General features: G+C 40.2%; 1 protein-coding gene across 1 annotated transcript; it reads left to right on the top strand.

The window, feature by feature from the left end:
- The first annotated feature begins 4,726 nt into the window (after window positions 1–4,726).
- On the top strand, window positions 4,727–18,663 carry LOC138202028 (transient receptor potential cation channel subfamily M member 4-like). Its single transcript, XM_069155682.1, has 29 exons — window positions 4,727–4,741; window positions 5,120–5,392; window positions 6,338–6,399; window positions 6,494–6,671; window positions 7,065–7,245; window positions 8,463–8,632; window positions 9,052–9,229; window positions 9,984–10,048; window positions 10,180–10,413; window positions 10,981–11,083; window positions 11,181–11,302; window positions 11,462–11,761; window positions 11,847–11,948; window positions 12,082–12,210; window positions 12,954–13,083; window positions 13,550–13,695; window positions 14,019–14,131; window positions 14,236–14,352; window positions 14,457–14,506; window positions 14,637–14,875; window positions 15,203–15,318; window positions 15,824–15,956; window positions 16,072–16,246; window positions 16,442–16,607; window positions 16,694–16,875; window positions 17,217–17,349; window positions 17,440–17,512; window positions 17,905–17,998; window positions 18,179–18,663. Exons 2-29 carry the CDS (start codon window positions 5,327–5,329, stop codon window positions 18,208–18,210), a joined length of 3,789 nt encoding a protein of 1,262 aa, XP_069011783.1. The 5' UTR covers window positions 4,727–4,741; window positions 5,120–5,326; the 3' UTR covers window positions 18,211–18,663.
- The last annotated feature ends 479 nt before the right edge of the window (window positions 18,664–19,142 follow it).

The following is a 19,142-nucleotide window of genomic DNA, read 5'->3' as shown; positions in this document are numbered from 1 at the left end:
TTTTTTTTATTCCAGTAAATAAGCTGTTTTCGTTTTCAACTTGACTAACTTTCATCTGCTGCACTCAGTGTTCTGCGAAGCTCAAAAAGACGTTCATACACTTGTGTAAAGTGTAAGTTAAGTGCCCTGACAGATGAAATCTGTGAGACGATGATATGTGAGTGGATGACAGGCTTTCCTGGCAGGATGCTCACTCTTGTGCCCAGTGGGTAGAGGAAACAGGCCCGGGACGCTGAAGTGAACGGCTGGTTGCTGCAGGCTCACAACAACAGGATGCACACCACGTCAGCGATAGTGGGAGAAAAGTCAGAGGAGTCCTCACAGAGCGCTCTCCTGGAAGTAAACGCATATTCCTTCAAGATGAATCAGATGGAGGATATCAATAAGTCAGAGCTGCGGGAGACGGAGGACCCTCAGTGACCTCTAAAACTAGTGGAAGAAAACAAGCACCACTGACACAATCCAGGACTTTCAACTATTGTCCTGACACAGACTTACATCATGACACGCAGTGCGTCATATTACCTGGGACACAATACACTGCATGTAGTCTAAACACAATTGACCTCTACATGTAGAAGCTTGAGTAGGTCAATCAACTCGTAAGAATTTCTTTAGGACAGAGTGAATGGATCTTAATGTTTTTGTTTGTATGATTTTTCCCATGTAATGAGCCCCTTGTATAGTATGTCTATTATATGGTAAATATCTGTAAACTAAGGATTCCATTAAACTATAACCTGTTACTTATGATGATATTAACATATTGTTATTTTTGATTTAAGGCAAATTTATTTTTGTTTACGCATTAGAATGTATTTTAAAAGGACATTGTAGTAATCAAATATTGTTTTATAGTCCCCCTTCACTCACAGTGTGTTTTACTTATTGATAATTCACTTGTATGTTTCAGCATCGCTGGGCAGTGTGATGTTCGTGCAGTTTAATACTAGAAGGCTGTTTTCATTTTCATCTGCTAAACAGGGAAAGTTTCTCTGAACCCACCTTGTGTTTTCATTAGGCTTTGTTACACCATAACTAGTTAGGAAGTCAGTCATGGGCTTATATACAATTTAAACATGCATGATGTTTAACACACATCTTTCTTCTCTCTGGACACACCTCTGCTTACAAATACATCACAGTGTGTCATAAATCATGTTTATTTAGAGCTTTTTTAAGAAAAAAAAAATCATATATGATAATAAAATATAATCTAATAGATAATAATATATCTACATATCAAGATCTTCATTTAAATGATAAAGGTGGCAATTACATATATCTTTTATATGGATTCATAACTACTTCTAATTGGCCTGCAAGGATCAAAAACATCCAGATATAGATAAAAAAAAATTAAAAAAAATTGAATATGATTTCCCTTGAATCAGTCCTCATTCATTAATGTAAATTGCTCTAAAGATATTTTTTTTTTTTTTACATAGAGTGCATTTAAAATGTTTCCTCACTCATGTTTACATCATAAGCGATTGGTTTGCTCAAAACTAAGCAGGTATGGAGGAGCAGGTCTACCAGGAGGCTGTGCTTCCTTTTGGCACGCAGTCTCTGTTACCATCATGTGTCATCCAATCAACACTTGCTGTAATCCATGCCAAATTACATATGAAATCATAATCATTTGACTGCTAATGCTCCTGTGTGCACGCACGACACTGATGACTCAGTGCATTCCTCTGACAATGCAAACTGTCCAGATGGTAGTCACAGGAAGGGTCCATAATAAACAGGAGATGAAGTTGTGAATTAAAGAGAAGGAACGGGGCTGAGAAACAGAGTATGCACACCAGACAACATGAAATGTGACACTAGATCCCCGGGGACAAACTGTGTCATTTAAAGATTGTGAATTACTGGATGATTTCCTGCGTAGATGTAACTAGGTGGCCATGAGTCAAACTTGGAAAGTTTCTAATTTCTTAATTCCATGATTATTTTTAAATGGACTAACTAAAGTTATAAACAATCCTAAATAATTTGATTATAGAAGACTAATATCTCTAAAACTTGATTTATAATCTTGAGCAAAGCTGTGAGATCAAGGAGTTGTTTGTCAGACACCGTTTGTGGGGCAGTGGATGTGAGCGAAGGAAATTTCAGGAATAAACACGGTGACGACATGCATTACTCAAGGGGAAAAGGCACAGGAAAAATGGAGCGATAAAGAAAAGCCTGGAGGAGAATTGGGGTTATTTTGGGCTCGGCGGGCTTCCTGCAGGTGATGGAAATGAAAGAATGATTTCTGGAACAATTGCTCAGCAGCAAGTGAAGTGAGGGAGGACAGGGATGGAGGAGGATGTGGCGGGGTGGGGGCAGCCTGCTGGAGCACACAGTTAACATAAGAATCAATGTAAACATCACAAAAGGTCACTTTAAATACAATGTTGTGTTTGGCTGCTGTTGTTTGAAGATTGTTTACGTTTGCTCTCGTAAATAGGGAATAAAACTGCCACCATTAACTGAGGAATTACAAGTGTGTGAGTTGGTCTACCAGGATAATGACAGCATTACGGACACACCCCTTCACCCTGCCATCACACTATAAAGGACCAGAGGTAGAGAGGGATGACAGACTTCAACATCCAACAATCAACAAGAGACCGCGAATGGTTTACTTAACAAGCCACAGAAGAGTTTTGTATTTCCTTGGGGGTAAGCGTCATCCAAGATGCATGTTTGTGTCTTTATTAACTCTTCTTGTCACAAAATGTTGTGCCTTTAATAAGTGTTTTTAATAAGTCAGATCAGAGCAGTATTCTTTCCTCAGCATCCCTAATTTTTTTTTACAATTTTTTTCATCTTTAAACCACAGGCCAGTGCGGTATGGAGATAGCTGTTCTGCTGTTGCTCATTGTGCCTTTGACTACTGCCTCTCCACTGAGACTAACTCAAAGGTCAGTGAAAAACATCAGCAAAGACACAGCTCACAACAGAAAAGAAACACTGACAGTAAACGGAATGACGTGTCACAGCTGGATCGTCAACACATTTCTGCCTTAAGTTGATTATTTTTTATAAAAAAAAAAAAAAAAAAAAAAGAAAAAAAAAGAAAAGGAAAACTGTACTTCGTATTAGTTTATCTGTATGTTTTTTTTTTTCTTTCATTATTGTAAATCATTGTACCATATTGTGCAGGTCAGACGTTGCCCTCCCAGGGGCACCGGTCCAGGCTGTAGGGGTGGAAAGGTCAGAGGACACGCAGGAGCAACATGTTCCATTTGTCAAGATCATCCCATTTCACTCAGATGACAAACATCTTGACATTGATGCTCTGAAACCAAGGTATAAAGAAATTCAACACAGAGTGTGAATGGCTGTGAATAGGAAATTGGAAACGCTGATATGGTTTAACACCACCCTGCTCACATTATTCAAGATATTGTACTGTCTGTATTATAATATCTATGCAGTACTAATGCAGAAAAACATTGAAAGTGAAATTCTGCTTCCATTTTCTGTGGAAATTAAAGACTATATTTCACTTCTGCTTATTTTTGCTGTCAGCAAAACCTAAATTGTATGTTTGCATCTTATTTAAAAACCACAAATCCTTTTATAAATGTACTATATGTAATGCTCTGAGTGCCCAAGTTTGACTTTTCTTTTCCTCCTTCTCACCAGTGTTAGCATGGCAGTGAAGTTACGTCCACGACGTGCACCTCAGCGTGGATGTCAGCTTGGGACATGCCAGCTTCACAACCTCGCCAACACTTTATACCACATCAGTAAAACAAATGGAAAAGAGGAGTCAAAAAACGTCAACGACCCGCAGGGATTCGGCAGATAGGACCAAAAGGAGTGATGGCACCTAAGGACTACGGACGAGTCCCCATCTATTTACAACCAAATATCTCTATACATGTTCGCACTGACTGGTACTTATTACAGATTTATCCTCATTAAGCGCATCGAATATGGATGTTGGAGTATTGAGAACGTTAGTAGCCATATGACTTTTATAAAATATACATTCTTTGATATTTAAATGTGTTGTACAATAAATATTTAATATAAACACGTGTGTAGAGTTACGGGTGGATTATTCTGTTTAAGAGGCCTTAAGGAAAAATGATGAATGGAATCTTTGCAGGTGGATTTCTGCTTCGATGGGCCACTTGCTTGGATCATTAGCCTTTTGAAAGGTGGAGAGGGCCCTAACACAATAACCTCACTCTAGGAAATGTTTTTAAAATAAAAATAAAAAATTACATAAATCGTGGCTCTGTACCTGAATGAGCAATTGAAATTTGATCCTGAAATGTTTTTGCATGCAGGCTTTTATTGGCCTTGATATTGTGAGGCTGATTGAGGTGTTTATATCCCAGCTGCTCTGTTGGAAATCAGAGCCTGACTGCGTGATATTTTTAGGTTACCATTACATCTACAAATTGCTGGGAGCACAAGCTTGTGCGTGTGTGTGTGTTCAGTTGTCTGTCTGTGAAGCCACTGCAAGGTCATGACAATTTTTTTTCCCGAGGACTACTTTTATGTAATTTGCAATAGCTTTTCCATTACCTTGCAATAACTTTCGTGTTACCTCGCAATAGTTTTGCATAACCTGTACGTTTTGCATAAACTTTAGATACGTTTCGGGTTACATTGCAATACTTTTACGTCACATTACTTTTGTGTAACTTTTAAATACTTTCGTGTTAAACTCAATACTTGTGCAATAAGTCCTGTGTTGCCTCGGAATACTTTTGTGTAACCCCACAATAAGGTTTGTATTTCCTCTGACCCATGGAGAGTATTATGATGCTGTATCATGTATTGTGTAGTTGACATCGCATAGTGTAAGTTGCCTGAGTGTTGTGAGGTAATGCAAAAGTATTTTAAAGTCGTGCAAACTTATTGCGAGCTATTTTAGTCCTAAAAATAAATAAATCCCAATGTGATCTTTCAGGACCTTTGTAATAATGTCATTAATGTCCCAGAGCATTTTCTTTCCAGCTTCACCACATTAGCTGTCATGAAACCGGAGAGAGAATAATTAATTGACATAGCACAAGGGCTACAATCAGCATTTGGCTCAGCTCACACCTTGCATGAAATGCCTGTGCTTTTGACTGGCCCCTCCTTTTTTTTTTTTTTTTCAAAGTTTGGAGAATTTGCAAATTGTCTGCCTTGCTGTGAAACCACACCCTCACCTGTGTCGCGCGTCTGCAACTACTTTCTTCCCACTGACTGACTGCTGAGAGAAAGAGGAAATGGTTTTGCTATAGCGGTCTATTCTGTGGAAAAATGGCCAGAAAGAAATCCCCTGTAACGAAACAAACATCTCACTGACACCGACTGAAAGGGGGAAATGAGAGACGCAGGAGGAGAAGGAGGCAGCGGCAGCGACCCGATCAGTAAATCGGAGAAGGATCAGGTGGGTGGACTCTCCCGTTTAAATCCTCCGGCCGTGAAATCTTCGGTGGCGTTTTGGCAAATTTCAAAAAGATGAATGAGAGAGGAACTGAGAAGGGGAAGTTTTTGTGAGACGATGCAGTTTTCCCCCGGAGGTCCTGAGTCACGATGTCGAGCGGTCTACAGGCATTCCTCCGCTGCTGACGACACGCGTCACGGGACGGTGGACTGGCTCATGAAACTCAGTTTACCGTCTGTTTCTGGGAACCACACGTACTGTAGCGTTGTATCTGCACATAGACGGGACAACTGTGCTGTAGTTATCACCAGCCTAGTTTCCGCGCTCGTTTATTGACCCCGTTTGCAAACTCGTCCAACCGGAGGGAGTTAAGTTAGTTTACAACTGTGGCCGGTTGGTGTTGCGCAACAGTTTTCCCAATTGTTCAGAACAAGAGAGCACGGCCACTATAAGAAGCTAACTTGCGTGCTGCTGAGTTTTTCCACCAGTAAGACGCTAAATTTATCGCTCTATAAAGTCCAGTGGTAACATTAATGATGGTCGTTTTCGTCCAGTTAGCCGTGCCAGCTGCAGAACTCCGGTGTTTCACTGAATCCTGTAACCCGTCCCACACGGTGTCAGTGCAGGACTGTGCCTTCACTGCGCTTGCGCGAAAAGCATCAAACTTTGTAATTGCTTTCGAGCAGACAAAGCTTGTGAAAACACAAGTATTCAGGTTAAACAATCTGCTGGGTGACAGTTTTTTTTTTTTGTTCTGCGCCTGCCGCTGGCACACACACACAAAAAAACACGTTATCACCTGGTATTTCTCACAGTCAAAGTCAATATTTTTCATCTGAACAAGTGAAACAAAACAATTTCTACACCCTGCAGCCACAAGTGCAGATATAAACTTCTTAAAACTGAAAAAATGAAATGCATAAATTCATCTTTTGATAATGTTTACAGAGTTGGATCCCTAAAATCATCAAGAAAAGAGTGTGCACCACCTTTGTAGAGGACTCTTTCAGGTACTGTGAACACTGCTTTGTAATGTTTCTCATTTCTGTGATGCATTAAAAGATGATCAGGCTCTCATTGTATTATCCTCCCACCTCCTCTCAGTAATGGCGCACTGTGTCAGTGTGGCGGTACGAGAGACACCCATGCCTCTGTGGCTCTCGGGGACTATTTCAGCACAGCGATTGTGAACCACTGGGACAGCGCCCAGCACTCGTCTGAATACCCGACTGATGCCTTTGGAGAGCTGCAGTTCGCAGGAGCCAGCAAGAGGCATAGCTATGTGTGTGCCTTTCTGTTGGCAAGATAAATGTTCTCTGAATGGGTCATTAAATGCTTTATGTGTGTTACATTAGAGTTTAGGATAAAATCTGTAGTTTTATAAGATCAAATGCCTCAATTTGGCTTGGTGTATCTGAATCTTTATTCAGATACACCAAGAGCTTTCAGTACTTTTGATTTGTCTAACCTTCAACCTACTGCTGTTCCTGAGTAAACAAAGGCAGTGCACTGGCAGTGAGATAACGTATGTAAACTGAGAAGCTCCTTTGCTTTAGTGTAACTAACTTCTGCTATGATTTAGAGGTCAAGACAACAGAATCAGCATTTTACTTTTTGACACGTTTGTTCCTTTTAATCAACGAAATGTCCATTGTGTCTCCTGTGGGGATCCCAGTTCCTGCGTCTGTCATGGGACACCCCGCCGTCTATGGTCTACACCTTGATGACAGCCCACTGGGGTCTTCCTGCACCCAACCTGGTGGTTTCTGTTGTGGGCGGAGAAGGCAGGACAAAGGTGAAGACCTGGGTGCGGGAGGTTCTCAGGCAGGGGCTGGTGAAAGCCTCGCAAAGCACAGGTAAACACATCATGAAAGCAACCTGGAAGTGTGTAGTAACAATAACCAGTTGAAACACTGCTGCAGTGGTGGGTCAGAGGTTGCGTGTCAGTTAACTATACTAACTATAGTATAGTTTGTGTGTATATATATATATATAACTATACTTAATAGCAGTTTACGCAGCTTGTGATTTTTGTTTCTTTTTGTTGAAACGGTTCCTCTTTATTCAGCATATGTCATCATAGTTTTCCAGAAAGTTCCTTTTGACATACAAAAAAGGAATAAAGAGGAACCGTTTCAACAAAAAGAAACAAAAATCACAAGCTGCATATATATATATATATATATATATATATAAAATGTCCAAGGAATTGAAAGTAATGTATCAACGCCTTCTTGGACAACGCAGACTTGAATCATGGTCGTTTTTAGCAGTAAACATCCAGCTGCTGCAACATGTAGTCCAGTTACGTGATACGACTCCCAGCGGTCTGGTCCTAAATTGGTACTACAATGGCCATTTCCTCCTGACTACTGTGCCAAGTGCAGGTGGCACAAAGTGATATGGGTCTGCTGTCACTCGCTATTCCCTCAAAAGACACTTCAAAGTGCACAAAGTTGTATCATGGTTTGGATTAAACACAAACATGTTTGTTGGATAAAGTGAAGGACAGGCTGGAGGAGTAAGATAGTGGAAATGTTGCTTTCATGTTGCAGAAGTGCTGAAAGACAGAAAATATGTAATAGTTGCCTGAATTTCTACGGTACTAATAGTTTTCAAGCACACCTCTTTTCTGCTTTTTAGCAGATTTATTCCTTGGGGATCAATACTGTTTCCTTCTGGTTTTGATGTCTTTACTGTGTAATCGGGTCAGTTTGGTTGTCTTTAATGATATTTGTGTTTTACAATTACAGTTTTGGGTTTGTTTTGTACCATAAATGAAACAATGTGGGACACATTTAACATGTATATAGACACGACTTCAGCTTTTCAAAGACAGAAAGGGAAACTTGCTTCAGCAGAAATTAATAACCGCTAGATGATTAAAGCATATGTATGAAGTATTTACATAACAATGATTTAGAGATGCAAATATGGATGTATGTAAGCATTTGGTGACATATATGGCATTTTCTAATAAGTACATATGCTTTTGTGGCATGAAATTGCAGTCAAGCCAAGAAAATTCCAGCTATTAACGGGGCACAAAATGTATCTTTATATCGACCCACAGGAGCGTGGATCCTGACGGCTGGCTTGCGTGAAGGTGTCGGCAGGTGTGTTGGCGAGGCGGTGAGAGACCATGCCACTGCAGCCTCTTCGGTCTCCCTCAACAAGGTGGTGGCGCTAGGCATCGCTTCATGGGGCCTCGTGCACAACCGAGAGCAGCTGGTCAACCCTCAGGTTGTACAGGCACACACTTGTCCATTTGCTAAAAAGCATCTTGTTCACTTGTATTGTGCAACGTTCGTTGTAAAGTTAGCTTTAAATTTGAATATATTTGTCAGTTTATTTTTTGTTACCTGCAAATTATTCAAATAGGGTCTCAATTTAAAGGGGTGGGAATCATTTCTCAGTTACTGCCCCTGTTAATAATTTACATTAGTAAGGTAAATGTCTAGTACGGTATATATGGACGTGCTCAAAGTAAGGTGTATGTATAAGTTGTTCATTTGGACAATGTGGGGTCCAGATTGCAGTGGGATGATGTCTTATTGAAACTTTGGGTAATTCACCACATACAGTTCCCCAAAACGCTGCAGGTATTGATCTGAAGTAAAGAAAACCTGGAATAATCCTCCCTGGATTCTTCCTTTTTGCAGGGCAGCTTTCCTGCCAAGTACTATGTCCAGAACACGACGCGAGACTCCTGCTGCCTGGACAACAACTACCAGGCCTTCCTGCTGGTGGACGATGGGAGTGTGGGCCGCAGAGGTGGAGGGACGGGGTTCAGAGCCAAACTGGAGGACTACATCTCCCACCAGCGCACAGGCATATGGGGTGAGAAATGGCATAATAAAACGCAGTTTTTAACATTCAGATTTGTAATACAAGAATGTTTGTTTGCCATGGCAGACGTAGAGAGTAGAAGGAAGTAGGCTTAAATATATACGCTGTTGTTACTTTTAATTGCTCGTCAAACTGGATTTAAAACTGGTTTTAATGCATGAAGACCAATAGCACATTATTAACACATTGTCATCTGTTCAACCATCAGATAAAAACTGATAATGCCTGAATTAACATAGTTTTTTTCTGCTGCTTCTATTATCTCTGGTTCCTCTATACTGTTATTCCCAGAATTCTTTCTTTCTTTGTAAACTGAATGTACAGAAAACAGACACATTTCTAAGAAGTCCAAAGCTCTTCATAACCGTAAATATAAACATGTTCTGTCAGATCCAACCTTGAGTTCAAGGCCCTCTGGTGGTGATCCTTTTATTATGCATGTGATGATGAGATAATCCTTTGGCATCCACTGGATGAAAGCCATTGCATGCCGCTGCAAGAATATGAGACACAACGCTTCCAACATGTGAAATCAGGCAGAAGTTTGTCAAAAACAAGTTCCCAGCTGTCACAAAGATGGGTAATCTTTCTGTGTCTCTGGCGTCTCCTGGCTGTTATGCTACAAAGAAAAAATATGCAGTTTGTCTGCAAATATGCTCATAATCATTATTGTCCACATTAAGGTGAGGTATGAACAAACTATTTCCCAAGGTGGGCATTTCTAAATATTATTGTACTTTTACAGGTAGCGGCAGCATTGACATCCCTGTCCTTTGTATGCTGATATCAGGGGAGGCAAGCCTGCTGGAGGTACAGTCACTGCTTTCTTTTATGTTGATTGATTACTACAAAAACATGAGGGTTTATACCAGTTTATTTTTTTTATTCTGCCATTATATTCGGATTATGAAAATGTCTTTCTCTTTTCCTCGGTCTGTCAGAGAGTGGATCTCTCTCTGAAATCCTCCATGCCCTGGCTGGTGCTGGCTGGCTCTGGAGGCATGGCTGACTTCCTGAGTGATGTCGTGGAGAACTTGTCTTCAGCTCCAATTGTCCAGTCTTCAGGCGAGGGGGACGGCGAGGCGGGCCCCAGCGTGGATCTGAAAGACAAAGTGGCAGAACGGGTTAAGAAATACTTTCCTGCTGAATCGGAGACAGACAAACTAGTGGAACGGGTGAGCGCTGTGGACAGATACACTTTTCGTTGTGTGGTTTTTGTTGACATGCAGCACCAGAAGAGTGATATACTTATATACTTATTCAACAGATACTGTTTAGATTGGCAAGAAATTTAACACTGATATTGATTAGGATTTGTGGGTCACCCCTTAACCTGTTGTTGAATGCCACAAGATAAGAACAGAAGCTGGGATATTAATATGCATGCAAACACACTACTTAATGTAATGAACATTTATTGAACTTCTAGTGGACTTTTAGACTTTAGTCTGTTTCTCAAACTACTTCCTGTCTCAGTTTGTCCCAGAATCCTGAAACTATTTCACCTCAGAGGTGTGCGGCAGGTTATTGACTCACCTGTGTTCTAATGGTTATCCCAAAACGTAGTTGGTGCTTAAAATGTAATTGTGTTGATTTTCTTCAATACACTTTATTACCAAATTCTCCTTCATCACTGCCTGCTTTTAATCTCTTTCTCAGTATCAACACGTTTTGTACTCGTATATCCAACATTTCAAGTTGTTATTGTTTTTTTTTTTTATCTCCTTGTTCTGCGTCTGCAGGCTCTGAGCATCTACCAGAACAAAGACCTGATTACGATCTACCATGGAGAGCAGGAGGGTCCAAATGACTTTGACACAGTCCTGCTCAAAGCATTGGTGGGAGGTAAATACAACTGATCCATATTTTGAATATTAGAACTCATTTACGTGGCAATACAACTGCGTTTTCCTCATTTGGATGTCTGGTGTGTGTGTTTCAGCAAGTAAGCACCGAGCCTCAGTTGATGCCAGCCCTTACAATGAAGAGCTGAAGCTGGCGGTCACATGGAACAGGGTTGACATTGCCAAGAGTGAACTCTTCAATGGAGACATCCAGTGGAGGGTGAGGTGGGGGGGGGGGGGGGGGGGGATACATCACAACAGATGTTACACTGAGAGAAATACCAGCACTCTAATGTAGATGCATTATGTGTTGTGTATTGTAACACTTTCTTACAAATAAAACCCTGCTGTAAACGAATACCTCCATCCAATCAAATAGTATGAAGACTTGGAGGACTCCATGACGGATGCCCTGATCAACGACAAGCCCCAGTTTGTGAGGCTCTTTACTGAGAATGGCTTGAACATCCTGGACTACCTGACTTACGACAGGTTGGAGAGCCTCTATCGCTCTGTGGCTGATGGGACGCTGCTTTACCAGCTGCTTCAGCGCCGTCTAGTAGAGCGGCTGGGAACTACAGCATCTGCGGCAACACAGTCTAACTTGCAGGACTCACCTTCTAAAGTGCCAGGACACAACATCCCGAGCGGACCAGGGATGATGATCAGCCTGTTTGAGGTGGGATTTTCTGATGAAAGAGAGTCCATCCTCTAGTTTTGCTTTCTCAGAAAGGAAAGTCACACTCTTGTGCTTGTTTCCTCAGGTGTCACGGGTCCTGGAACTGTTAGTGGGTGACGTCTGCCAGACTTTCTACTATGATGTTTTGGGCTTAGAGCAGAGCTCCTCCAAAAGAAGAGTTCTGAGGGTACTCTTAACTTTTATGAACAAAAAGATGTACAGTATATCAAAGCTTTCAGACAGAAGTCTCTTTTTTTGACAGTTGAACTGATGGCTTCTCTCTCCATTTTTTTTTTTTTTTTTTTTTCCATTCCTACCAGCGTGCCATCAAGCTCCTGCGTGGAGACTGCTTGTATCGGCAGAGACGCTGCCTCTTCCCCTGGGCTTCGCTCTTCATTTGGGCCGTCCTGCAGAACCGCAGTGAGATGGCCACCTTCTTCTGGGAGATGGTAAGACATCTGAGACGGAAAGCTGTTGCTGTCCAGTTTATTTGAAATAACGTTAAGATGATCCCCTCTACTGTAGGTGCAACTTAAGACTCGGGCCTTTCCAAATCTGAAGGTTTATGTGATGATTAATGGGAGAGGAAAGAATAAAAGAAAAACATCCTATACACATTTATATTTGTTTCTTTGTAATCTTTTACTTCCAATTTGAGTTATTTATATGAAACCATTAGAGATATTCTCAAATTATTATATTTTAAGGGGAAGTCACTCTTTAACAGAACAACCAATAGACATCTGTGACAATAGGCCACAAATCAGACAATTAGACAAAATCAAACGGGAAACTAAAAGACTGCCATGAAGGGGGGAGGATCTCAACTGTTCTGCATTTTTTTAAAACTTGTCACATGTTGAAGTGGAAGTTATTGATTTATTTATTAAAAATATATTGTTGTTAATTATTTTAATTCAATAAGTATAGTATAGTTGTGTAAAAGTGCAGAAGCATAAATTGGGAACACTCGTGTAAAGTTCGAGTAGCTCAAAATAAAAGTTATTTCAGTTCAGTACTTGAGTAAATGTACTCAAATGTACTGCCTGTGTCTGCATTAGCACATATCATTATTTAAATCAACAGACTGATGTAATGAAGAAATGTTCATAACTGTGATCCTGAGCTTCGTGAGTTACAGAATTTACTTTGTTATTTTGTACTTCCTCACTTGCCCCGTTGTCTTTCCCAGGCAGGCGAGTCGGTGCTGAGCGCTCTGAGCGGCTGTAAAATCCTGCGAGAACTGTCCAAACTGGAGATGGAGACTGAATCCAAACTCTCCATGAAAGAGCTGGCCCAGAGGTTTGAGAATGTGGCACATGGTGAGACCATAAATCCATTTTTTCACTGTCACTCAGTAAAAGATTAACCCAAAGAAATGAGTCTGAAAAAACAACAGCACCAGTTTCTTAATAGTATCATTTTAGATGCTCCCTTCAGCAAAGGATATAGCACAACAGTAATTCAAAATATGATTTTTTTTTTTGTTGTTGGTATGTTTAAAAGCAAAATTGTACTTTAAACAAAACAATCACACATATTTCCTACACCAGCAATTGTTTGCTTAGATTTAGTAAGAATTAGGTGATTAGCATGTGTTGCAAAACTGTCGCTCATCAGAGCCTCCAGAAAAGGTTTTGGTGAAAGTTATCTTATGAATGACTATTTTATGATGATAGAAATTCTCTCTTAATCTCCTAATACTGGTATGTGATTACACTTATTTTTGTTAATGGTAACCACCACACAAAACTCTCTTTCGCCTGTGTTGCTTTCACTTCGCCTCAGATGTCTTCAGCTCTTGCTATCGGAGCAATGAGAGTCGCTCCTTCACCCTGCTGATCAGGAAATCTCCAGTTTGGGGTGGAACCACCTGCCTACAGATGGGCATGGGCGCTGACACACGACTTTTCTTCAGCCACGACGGAGTGCAGGTGTGTCACTGTTTTCGTACCCGTGTGCCTCACTAATTAAAGAAAAACAGTCTTTAACTTTATAATGCCAGTTTAATCTGGTCAACTAGAGGATTGTCTGTTTTAAATGTTAAAATGAGGAGAAAATGTGGAGATTACGCAGACAGACACTGAATATTTACCATTCTCATATTTCTATCACCATTATTGCAAATACAGTAGCAGCACTTGGCCATAACAAAGTAATAAGGATGTAATACTGCACAACCAACACAGCCCATGTTCATGTTGAGCAAATTTAAGTGAAGTTTTTAAAAATGGTCTAATTTCCTCTACTCTTCCAGTCTCTTTTGTCCCAGATCTGGTGGGGAGACATGAAGAGGAACACAGAGGTGTGGAAGCTGCTGCTTACTTTCTTCTGTCCTGTCCTCTGCTACACCAACCTCATCTCCTTCAGGTGAAATCCACATTATTATTCATTCGTATATTATGCATTAAGATAGACTTCAGTACAATTTCACTATATTATATTACAGTTTTTAATGCATACTCACCTCTTAGGACACAAGAGGACCAGCAGCAGGAGGAAGAGGGGAAGCCTAATGAGGATGGGCTGGGTCAGGACAATGACAGCCTCTATGGGCACACCATCTTCTCTTTTTCTGACATCAAACACATGTAAGAAGCGAATGAGATGCACTAGTTTCATAGTTTATAATGGGACACATTGCTTTTTGTTAATTTGAGTGTGCCGATTCACTAAAACTGTGATGTTTTATCAGTGAAGCTGATACACAAGGATCTTACACTCCCAGGACAGCTACCATCAGAGGTGAGTCTTGTTCAAAAATAATAGAAAAAAATAGTTGTTACCCACATATCAGAGGAGAGGAAACGCTGACGGCAGAAATAATGCTCTTGTGATCATTTACTAATCCATATCCAATAACTTTTAATTACAGGCGTACCCCAACCTCACAGACCACCTGAACGTCCGTTCATTGTGTCGCGCTGGCGTCAGTTCTGGTTCGCGCCTGTCACCTCGTTTTTGGGCAACGTCCTCATGTACTTCCTCTTCCTCCTGCTTTTCGCCTACGTGCTGCTGGTGGACTTCAAGCCCCCCCCACCCTCTGGTCCGGCCATCACCGAGTATGTGCTGTACTTCTGGGTGTTCACCATTGTGTGTGAGGAGATCCGAGAGGTGAGTGTAGAGACACACACCTTACTAATATCAGATTTTAAACTTAATGCGTCTTATTTAGCCACTGAAAATGTAGATGCATAATTCAATAGAAAAGTAATATACAGTCATTGATCATGTTCAGCATATGAATACAACAAACAATGACGACTAAACATAAAGTCACTTTATGTCAAATGTTATGCTGAAAGCATTTTCATCCATTCTTAAAAATGATCTCGCTTGTGCTTTTCATTATTTCTGCTTTTCTAATGTTCTGTTTTTAGCTGTGTTTTTTTTTCTTCTTCTAAGGATCTATTAAATTGATTGAGTTATTTCTTCTGCAAGACATTCTTTTTGGGGACGATGACTTGGCGTCAAAGGGTCAGAGTGTACATTCAGGACGTGTGGAATATATGTGACCTCACTGCCATCATACTGTTCATCATAGGACTCATCTGCAGGTACGGATAACAAATGTCAACAAGGAAAATTTACAGTCCTCTGATACTCCTCCTTGATTATGCAAAAAAAAAACTTCCACAATATTATGCTTTATTGAGGCTTTCAGATTATAAAATTAGACACTTGTTCTCAATGGCTTTAGCTTGGGATTTCTTAAAACACAGCAATGTGCCTACTCTGTCACGAGTTCACAGGTGAACACATGCACATGAGTTGTATGTTCATTCTTGTTTTGATTTATTATCAGAGACTGCAGAGATTCAACATTTCTTCAGTATTTTGCAAGAAAAACACAAAACTCTGACAAAACCAACATAACAACTCTTCATCTCTTCCATGAATCACCTCATCAGTGTCTGTCTTAAGTTCCATAAATTCAAAGCATTTGCACACAGTAACAACCAAATTTCACTTGAAATTAATTTTTGTTGTGGTTGCTTTACAGGTCGGCCACGAGGTGATACTGTTACCGCATTAATTTACATCACTCTGCATGTGTTTTAGGATGTTCCAGTGGTCATATGGATTTGGCCGGGACATCCTGTGTGTGGACTACATGGTCTTCACTCTTCGCCTCATTCACATTTTTGCCATTCACAAGCAGCTGGGACCAAAAATCATCATTGTTGGCAAGATGGTGAGAAAGTTGCCATAAACTGACATCACACTCGTGAGCAGTAATGGTACTTGGTGTAACGTTTACATTGTATTGTTGACACGACAACTTTCAATTCACAATTTTTTCTCTTCAGATGAAGGACGTCTTCTTCTTCCTCTTCTTCCTGGGGGTGTGGCTCATGGCATACGGAGTAGCCAATCAGGCTTTGATTTACTCCTACGACCCTCGCCTCGATCGCATCTTTCGCAGAGTTTTCTACCGGCCATACCTGCACATCTTTGGACAGATCCCTGTGGAGGAGATGGATGGTATAAGTGCTTGTGTAATCATGGTGCATAAAGAGGAGGAAACTGTTGTGGAGGGTTTGAAACCAGTTTAACGAGGCTGGATATTTTTGTAGCCTGTATTACACATTTGTTTCCTGCAGCTTTGTAAAGTTATCCTATAATTATATGAAAAAGCATGACACCTTCCACATATTTTAATGTCTTTTTTTGTTTCAGTGGGGAAACAGTGGGATATGCCCTGCACAGACAACGTGACATTGATTGAGGACGGTGCAGAGCCGTGCAGAACTCTGTACAGCAACTGGCTGGTGGTGATTCTGCTGGTCGTTTATCTCCTGGTCACAAACATCCTGCTCATCAACCTGCTCATCGCCATGTTCAGGTAAACAAACCATGACATGAGTGTCCATCAGGCTGTCTCTGGGACTACGCTGACATACTCTTCATCCTGATCTTGTGTTCCCGCAGCTACACCTTCTCAGAAGTGCAGGCAAACAGCGACATCTACTGGAAGTTCCAGCGCTACAACCTGATCGTTCAGTACCACTCCCGTCCCTCCCTGGCTCCTCCTTTCATCATCCTCTCTCACCTCAACCTCTTCATCAAGAGGATCATCCGCAAGGTGCCCTCTATGAAGATCCGCCACTTTGGTCAGTATTTCAGTCTTAACTGAGTCTGATTAATGTTATAAAGTCATTCTGTTGCACATCAAATCTTGAGTGACAAAACCACAACTGACTGCAAATTTTAAGTGTTTTAAATGTCTTCTAGTTTTCAATACTTTACCAATGTGATGTTTTTGTTTGTGGCTGCCTTTTTCCTACTCGATGCAGTTTCTGTAATGGCAGCTTCTAACCGTCAGTATAGAAATGAACTCCTTGTTTACTGCCCCGTAGGCCTCAATTCACCTGTGGTGGTTCCTGCAGTTCAAGGAGCACCGTGGCTGACTTAAAAGTTAATAATGATAAAAAATCTTCACCTTTCCTGTTAGTATTGCAGTTAAGAGGGAAAGCAGCTAACAGGTTAATGACGTGGGAGACCATCCGGAAGGAGGACTTTCTGACTGCTCAGAACAAGATCCAGAAAAGCAGCGACTCGGAGAGACTCAAACGGATGTCTGTCAAGTGAGCACACCTTCCTACTTCACTGTAATAGTGAAATTAATGTTTTGGCTTCAGCATACTCAAGTAAATGTCTATCACTCTATTTTTAAGAGTGGATGGTGTTCTTAAACATCTGACTGACAGCCAAGACTTTGACCACAGGCTAAGAGCTCTGGAGAATGAGGTAAAATTAAAGCACTTGTTGTTGTTGTTTTTGTAATTAAAAAAAAAAAAAAAAAACCTGATGTTTTAGTGTTGCTGGTAGGTTGATTTTCTGATGTTTTCCCCCAGTTTCTAAATCTTTATAATAAGCTAAGCTAACTGGTTGCTTGTGATAGCTTCATATTTAACTCGGATATTATATATGATAATAAATGTGTCACCTTACTCTCTCTGAATAAGTATATTTTATGGTCACTAGACCACAAAATCTGGTAATATGATTGTCAAGACACAGTGAGCATAAAATGTGAGTGTATAGCTTTTCTAAAAAGCTGATCCTTCTCTCAAGCTTCTTACTTTATATTCTGTTAGTTTCTGTTTTCTGACATACAGCTTTTGTTTTTTTCCTCTCAGATGGAGTACTGCTCAAATGCTCTCAGCTGGATTGTGGACACTTTAGCACAAGGCAGCACATTCAAACCTCCTCGTCCCCCACCTACTTTAAGAGGTATTTCCCACCATTCATGAAAATAGAACCTACACAATGGATGCACAAAACAAAAACAATCTGTCTCTCGTTAGACTGGTTTAAATGGTTCACTGTGAGGCGTTTGCCTTCAACCATTTTCACTATACATACAGTAAATATCCCTCTCATTTATCTTCTCCCACCTCTTCTTCTGGACAGATGCCTTCCCCTCTTCTTCCAGTTCCACTTGATTTTGCTTTCGGGGATGTCTTCTCTTCACTCAGGATCAGAACAAAAAAAACCAAAATGGAGTACGTTACATTCCATATAACCCACCAACCAGCCACACTGGTTGGGTGATCACTGGACTCGGTTACCAAAAACTAAACGATGAACTGAAAGAAAAGTTCAGACCGCTGCATTTATTTATGATTTATATTTGATGTAAATGATAGGCCAATGCAGTGATGTCTTCATTGCTGTAGTTTTTAGCTGACCTCTTGAACTTTATGTAATTTTTATTTTAAGTTTTAATCTGATATTTGGGTACTGTGATATTGTTTACACGGGTTACATTAAGTGCATATATTTGTTCAATTACACTCTGGCTAAACGGTTTCTTACATACATTAAATGTATATGTATCATACACTTGTGGTGCTACACTATTGTTCTTTTCAATACATTTTTATATTGCAGTATAATGAATGACTTCAACTGATAATGTTAAAGTCTTAACATGATATTTGACTTTTTTTTTTATTTTTTTTTATTTTTTTAACTGGGTTAAAAAAAAAAAAAGAAGAAGATTGACACTCACAAGTCAACAGACTGCTATCTTAGCTTAATTTAGCCAAAGACTGCAAGCACAGGGTTAACAGCTTGCTGGGCTCCAGATATAACGGGACAGTGACAGATGAGTTAGCTGCAGATGCTAATAGGTAGGTAGGTATGGTAGGTATTTACTTTATTAATCCCCGAGGGGAAATTTTTTTCACTACAGCAGCATACAGAAGCAATAAGATAATAATAGAATAATAGAATAAAATAATAGAATAGAATAGAATAATAGAAAAGCAATAAAATAGCAGTAAATAGCAGTAGAAAATACAAATATAAAATATAAAATGCACAGTATATACAGTACATTATATATATTATATACAAACAAACCAAGAAACAC

Source organism: Embiotoca jacksoni, unplaced genomic scaffold (genome assembly GCF_022577435.1).
Source record: "Embiotoca jacksoni isolate LCO1_2020_lvr unplaced genomic scaffold, fEmbJac1.0.p SCAF_20, whole genome shotgun sequence".
In the NCBI taxonomy this organism is placed as follows: Eukaryota; Metazoa; Chordata; class Actinopteri; family Embiotocidae; genus Embiotoca; species Embiotoca jacksoni.
The sequence above is the reverse complement of the archived record's forward strand: the minus strand, read 5'-3'. Positions and strand labels throughout refer to the sequence as shown.

Coding starts and splice junctions, on each gene's coding strand:
- LOC138202028 (XM_069155682.1), top strand. CDS start 5,327: ATGAGAGACGCAGGAGGAGAAGGAGGCAGCGGCAGCGACCCGATCAGT. Junction 10,049..10,179: donor GGGAGGCAAGCCTGCTGGAG/GTACAGTCACTG, acceptor TCGGTCTGTCAG/AGAGTGGATCTCTCTCTGAA. Junction 15,957..16,071: donor TCATCATTGTTGGCAAGATG/GTGAGAAAGTTG, acceptor TTTTCTCTTCAG/ATGAAGGACGTCTTCTTCTT.